This window comes from Penaeus japonicus, unplaced genomic scaffold (genome assembly GCF_977035675.1).
Source record: "Penaeus japonicus unplaced genomic scaffold, GWHDUDI00000001_assembly GWHDUDI00000001, whole genome shotgun sequence".
Taxonomy (NCBI): Eukaryota; Metazoa; Arthropoda; class Malacostraca; order Decapoda; family Penaeidae; genus Penaeus; species Penaeus japonicus.
This window is the reverse complement of record NW_028234403.1, coordinates 51,197,569-51,204,300: the sequence shown is the minus strand read 5'-3', so window position 1 is coordinate 51,204,300 and position 6,732 is coordinate 51,197,569. Positions and strand designations below refer to the sequence as shown.

Below are 6,732 nucleotides of genomic sequence, written 5' to 3'. Positions count from 1 at the left end.
TGTGTGTGTGTGTGTGTGTGTGTGTGTGTGTGTGTGTGTGTGTGTGTGTGTGTGTGTGTGTGTGTGTGTGTGTGTGTGTGTGTGTGTGTGTGTGTGTGTATGTACATGTATGTGTTTCTACTTGTATATACATATACAAGTAATTTTCTATTCTTGTATTTGTATCTATTAAGAGTGTGTGTGCTTGTGTATCAATATATATGTATATAATAAAGATTAAAATTATTATACTGTACATAAAAGTTCATACATAATAAATGTCTTTATATAGTTTAGAATCTCTACCTATAATACATCTTTGGCATAGATCAGCCATGATTCATTATCAAAAAACATTCAGTCAAGTCTTTCATTTAGCATCTAGCAGAACATACACACTATATGAACACAATTGCAGTACTTTTTGTATATTAGTCAAAAGAGTACAAAGCAACCTTTCTCTTTTTAACTGACATTCTGCTGCTGTTATTATTTGTATTTATTCTTCATGAAAATAAAGCTCTATAAATACCGTATGGCAATATGGTGAATATGAAACTTGTGCCCAATTACTATCATTGTGTGCGTGCCAATGAGGGACACCCTAACGCCATGAATGTATCTTCGAACAATTTGTAGTATTTCTATTTGTTACTTGATTTAACCCTAGCACCACTGAAAATCCTTTTGCCCTTTTAAATGAGAATTGGTAAGGAAATCAGAGAAATCAGAAATGTTTATGCACTAGTCCTAGAAGACAAGAATGATGTTTTCAAACATATGATGGACTATTAATACTGGAAATTTGTACTGAAAATTAGGAAAAACATTCCCTTCATTCCAATGGGTAATCGCCTTGACAAAGATCATTAGGAAATGATTGTAATTCAAAATATAAGAAGAACACTAATACCTTATAAAAGCAATGCTAATTTAATCACATGAAGAAAAATAGTAATAACTCTGGAAAGACTGGGACTTCATTGGTGATGGATTAGGAGTTTACACTTGAAGACTTTGATATCATCAATCAAGACTTCGCTATAAAATGAGCAAACAAAAAAATACTATCAATGTACACTAGCAACCAAAGACTTATCCTGATCATTTTTGATATTTCTGAAGTGCTTTCACGAAACATAATTTCCTGAAAAGAAGAAAAAGGCTCGATTGTGTCAAAAGCCTTTATTAGATATCCTCCATAACTTTTGTTTTTGCTTTCAAGTACATGTGACTAAAATGTTTTTTTCTTTTTCTTTTTTTGAAGTTTAAACAACCTGACCTATTTACTTGGCACAATCTGGTTCAGCCGATTATGGGACCAAATCTAGTCACAGCAGTTTGAAAAAAAAATAAAGGAATATGATATCAAAAACTATACTTCTTGTCTAAATCCAAATACACATTTTGTGTGTGAAGTGGTAGAAGCAGATTTAATTTTTTCCTCTTGAAAAATGGTCATTCTCTTATTCTTCTGTGAAAAAAACGATATCAATCTTCCGATTTAACTGACAAAACATGCTGCTGGTAGATGAAAGGCCCATGTGTGTGCACCTTACCCCTAAGTTGTTGAAATACTGTTGGATCCCAGGTACAGCAATTTGCAAGCATTCTTATTTTATTTTCAGTTTGTGAACATTTGTGTCGATGTATAAAAAATGAAAAAACAAAAACAAAATACTTTGGTCTTTTTGCCAGACTAAATTAAGTTTCCTAAACCTAGTCTTTGGTTTTGTATTTGATTATTCATTGACATTGGGAAACTGCAATTTAAGGAATTAGATTCTGAAAGAAATTAAGTGAAACAGTTGTGCTAATGAATAATTCTTTTACAATGCAGTTTCATCACACTACAAAAAAATATATATCTTTAATGAACTAAAAGAAAGAAAATCTATCCCATCCTGACTTCCAATTTCTAATTTTTTCATGCTTTTATTAGAAGTCGTCTTTGAAATCTTCTCTAATTTGTGAGCAAGATACGTTTTCGTTTTTTTTACACATTGTATAATCCATATTGGCAGTGAAGTTCCAGCACATCTGTCTCTTCAGTGTTTTCAGAAAGTTATATGGTGTCACAAGTGCTATTTTCCTATCAGCGGAAAATAGTGCGACTCGGATATACAAACTTCAAGGAAAATTGTGCAGGATTTTTTTTCCTTTTTTCTTTAAGGAGGGAGGGAGGGGGGGGGGGGGCAAGGGTTTTTCGAAATGGGAGGACTGGAAATCTTTCGTAGATAAATCCTGCACTCAGGGTTTGATCACTGTGCAGTACAGATGAACTGAAAGTTACTGTCACAAGCAAAGCGATTGACCTGATGGGCTGATGGCTGAACGTGCAACCCTGGAAGACACTTGTTAATGCTGCCGCTTTCAATGGGGATGAAATCATTAAAGCTATTAACCAGTAAAATGCTAAGGAGTGAAATAGATTTTTATCAAGATATTTTCTCTTCCAAGAAAATATCAGATTTATGAAAAGGATATTGCAATGTGTGTAAAATCAAGAGAAATCATAATCATGATACTTAAGCTGAGATGTTAGGATAATCTAAATTATATAAGAGATATATTTATCTCTTAAAAGAAAAAAAGATCATCTTATTTAGAGCTGATCTGACCTAGCTTACTGAATATGTATGCAAAAAAGTTAATTCAAATTATTAAAAACATTTTCTCTCTAGAAGGTACAAATACCTCATATATATCTAAATATTATATTTCATTATGTCTGACTGCTGAAATATAGAAATATGAAATACTTGGTACCCATTATTATACATCTAACAGGGTTATATATATATATATATGTATGTATAAGTCACTTAAATCTAACAAATAATGATGATAAAAAAATGATTAAAAAAATATGCATATATTGCTGTACCTGGGATTACGGAGAAAAAAATGTTTCAACATTCATTTTGCTTCATGAGCAAGACTTCACAATCCATTATACAAAATTTCTTCCATCCACAACAATTTTAAAGAACACCTACATCTTATCACATGCACCCTACAGGAAACATCATATAAAGTACATTAAGTTATTAGGGTAAGAAAAAAATGAACTAGGATTGTCCTTTCCCATCACGTTTGTAATAAAATAGCTTCAAGTACCGTAAAATCTGTATGTTGTCAACAATTTTGGCATTTTGGTCACAAACCATTTGGCAACATTATAGCATGTCATAGATCACCTGGGAAGACAATGTCAGAACATGTGCCAACACGAAGGAGTACATGGTTATCCTACACTTTTAAACTACAAAAGAATATGTTATAGAAGGTCAATTAATGAGCATTTTTATTTGATCAAAGTCTCTCAACAGTGCCTTAGGTCCCTCTGGTTCATAGCCTTGTGTTCCGGGCTGGACCAGCCAGTACCGGGATGAAATTCAGCCTGGTGCCAAGACTCGAACTTAGCTAGGCAATGATTCGACTGCACAGGGCAAATCAGAAACCAGAATGGTCAAGAATCTCTCAGGTCATGTTCATTGGTGGTGGGGGATGCCTGTGAAGAATGTTGGTTTCATGGGTAGGGGATGTGTGAGAAGGAGGATACTGTGGGTCGATTGGACCTCGTGGAGATGATGATGCTCCCTCAGGGACACCCCGCTCATCTCTCAGCCCTTCTAATTTCCCGACATTCCCATTAATAAGTGGTGGTCCAATAGGAGGGCCTATTGGTGGACCAATGACAGCTACGCTTGGCCTGACAGACATACCACTTTCGGGCACAATAGGTGTGGTGTAACTCAGGTGACTAGACACTGGGTGAGGTGGGTAGCTTTGGTGAATGTGGGGAGGTGGTGGATGATGTGACCATACTGTTGAACAAGCTTGTTCTGTCACTGCCCCACCCACCATTCTTGGTGGTGGAGGGTGTCTTGGGCCACACTGGTGCACCTGGACTGGTCCTGGGGCTATAGGAGATACCTGAGGAAGAGGGTGTGCCTGTGGATGCGGTGTGCGTGAGTAAGGCACCCCTTCTCGTGGTGAGGCTACTGGAGGACGTGAATGTGAGTGCTGCGATCCATAACTGGGAGGATTAGGATATCTTCCCAGATCTGGCTGAAGCATCTGTTGATGATACTGTGGAGGAGGAATTGTACCCGGGTAAGATCCACGCTGAGCCAGAGGTGGATGTCCACTATCATACGGAGCACGCTGAAGTGGCGGTTCTTCGTAAGGGTGATAATGAGCTGGAACACGCGGAGGAGGATAGTGAGAGAGTGTGGAATGAGGACGTGCAACAGGTGGAGGAAGTACTCCCCTTGTCACGAGAGCATCAGCTGGCACATGACCATGCACAGATGCAGGTCTTCTGCAAGTCTGATAGTGATGTTCATGCATGTTTGGCGCTGGCATTTGTGGTGGCATGCCCAGACTTTGCACAGAGCCATGATGTGGCAAAGATACATGGCTGTGAGCACGAGGTGGAGCTGGAGTGGCCCCTGGTCGAATCAAATCTGGAGGAGGGGACTCTCTCGGAGCTATCAGTCGAGGTGGTGGTGGAGCTCTTAGGTCACCTGTACTAGAGTAAACATGGACCACCCGTGGCGTCTTTGTGTGCGTGAGTGAAGTGGGGGTGGCTACAGCTGTTGATACTGATGGTGGAGCTGCTTGTGGAGAAAGGTCAGATGTAGGCACATACAATATATCTTCTTGCAGTGCCGGAAGAACTGCTCTGTTTGGAGCTGCTCTCCGCCTTTGAGGAACGGAGCCGTCCTCCTCTCCACTTTCTCTGTATGGCCAAGTCATATGGGATCCTGCCATACCTGGCTGAGCCATCGCTGGAGGGGCCAGCTGTGTAGCCATCTGCTTCAGTAAATCTGTAGTAGAACCAAACCTTGGTTTGATTCCTCTTACTGAAGGTCGCCTATTAAAACCATGATCTTCCACTTCCCCAGCATCATACCTTCTACGAAGACGCTCAATTCTTCCAGCATCCTGTCGAACAAATTCTGCCAACTCATCTATGTCAATGCCACTCCCAGGTAATCCAAGAAGTTGTGCTCCTGTCATCGGCAATCCATTGACAGGACAGAGTTCCCCGTTTGTTTCATTGCTGCTGTATCCACTCTCTGTAGTGCTTGTCCCATCTACATCACTCCTGCCAGACAATCGGGGGGATGACTGTGAGGATGAAGGTACCGAAGAAGAGCGATCATCGTGCAAGGCTTCATCAATGTCATCAAAAGTATATGAATCAGAATTTGATGCTACCGATGACCTGTCTCGTGGATGAGCGGCTACTCCATTAACGAGTGGCACTGGTGGATGGTTAGCCATCTGTGAAAGGAATTGTTTTCTGGCATCTGCCACAGAAGAGGTGGAGGAGGTAGATTCCTGTTGCTCTCCTTCCTCCTGCTCCTCTCCGCCTTCTTCTGCAGCTGGCAATGTTCCTTCCCGGGTATATCTCACGCCGCCACTGTATATCAACTTGTCATTTTCTTCATCAGTGATGAGATCAGCTAATGACACTGCTGGGATTGCCTTGAACACAGTGGGCGTCGTGGAGCCTGAGGGAGCATCGCTCAGTTCTTCTGGTTCTTTTTCGATGGAAGCGTCTTTCTTGTCTGGGAACAAATCAGCTTGCAGCTTCCATTCGCGGACATCTCCTGGGACCAAGATGTCATTTGCACGAAGTGACGTCGTTTTGTTAAACATTTCGGCAAGCTTCCGGTATTGAGCAATAGTTTCCTGTACCTTTGGGTCCACCTCCCTTGCCTTATCTTGCTCGGTCTTGACCTCCTCGCCGTCTTCACCCTCTCTGCCCTCGTTATTCCCATTAGTTGCATCTTCTGAGGCAGTAAGCCATTTCAACTTCTCCAACAGTGACGTCTCACCCTTCTCATTTCTCTCATTCTTATTGGTATCCTTCTTCCTCGCCTCAGAAAATCGGATGAGAGATCTCCGCAAGGCGTTCCGCTCGATGGCTCTCCTCACTTCACTGTTGCTCCTCATCACGCCGCCAGCTACGTGAGCGACGTCCGAGTTCTCCATTCTTCTTATTCTCGTTTCTGTCATGGTGGAATCTGAGGACTGGGAATCAGACGAACTCTTGGACTCGTCGCTACAGACGCTGGTGTTGTCGCGGCCCTCAGCGACGGCGATGCGGCGCCGCATTTCCTCGTAGCGTTTCATCGACTCGCTGATCTGCTCGTCATCCATTTGCGGCGGAGGTTGTTTTTCTTGCTCCTCGGGCAGTGGCTCGATGCTTGGCACAGCGGCTCCTCCAGCTACTTCCGGGTTCAGGGGACTGAGCTCAACGTGCCAGTCCTCCTGTGACTCCCCGAGCAGCATTCCAAGCTCTCTCAACTTAGGCATAAACTTGGCTAGCGCTGCCGAGTTCGCAGCATCCAAAGGAATCTTGTCAAGCGGCAGGTTCTCTAGGAGACTGTACTCATCCCGACCGGAGAACCTCACGGAACGTCTCGGCTCCTCGACTTCTTCGACTTCGACCTTGGCTCTGCTCCTCTTGCCGTCCCCGTTCTTCCAGAGTTTTCCTCCCTTGAGAATGCCGGTCTTGGCCACTTTCGGGTCGGAAGAATCGGTGTCTTTTCCCTGCATCAACTGGTCATGGTGCCGCACATTCTCCACTGTCAACTGCGTGTGCGGCGTCTGGTGGGTGACCAGGTCTGGCAGGTGAGGTCTCGGGGCCTCGGGGTCCACGATACCATCACCGCTCCCGGACTCCGTGTCTGAGGAAGAAGGCGCAGCGTTAGTTATTTTTTCACATGCGTGCGT

The 6,732-nt window shown here is 42.6% G+C and overlaps 1 protein-coding gene across 2 annotated transcripts in view; it reads right to left on the bottom strand.

Annotated features, from left to right (window-relative positions):
* Window positions 1–22: 22 nt before the first annotated feature.
* Window positions 23–6,732, bottom strand: part of LOC122248799 (uncharacterized) — a 213,426-nt gene continuing 206,716 nt past the window's right edge. For both annotated transcript variants that reach the window (XM_086542117.1, XM_086542119.1), the window contains one exon: window positions 23–6,686. In XM_086542117.1, the coding sequence (XP_086398243.1) occupies window positions 3,463–6,686 (3,224 nt within the window). In that variant the 3' untranslated portion in view covers window positions 23–3,462. The remainder of the gene's footprint in view (window positions 6,687–6,732) is intronic.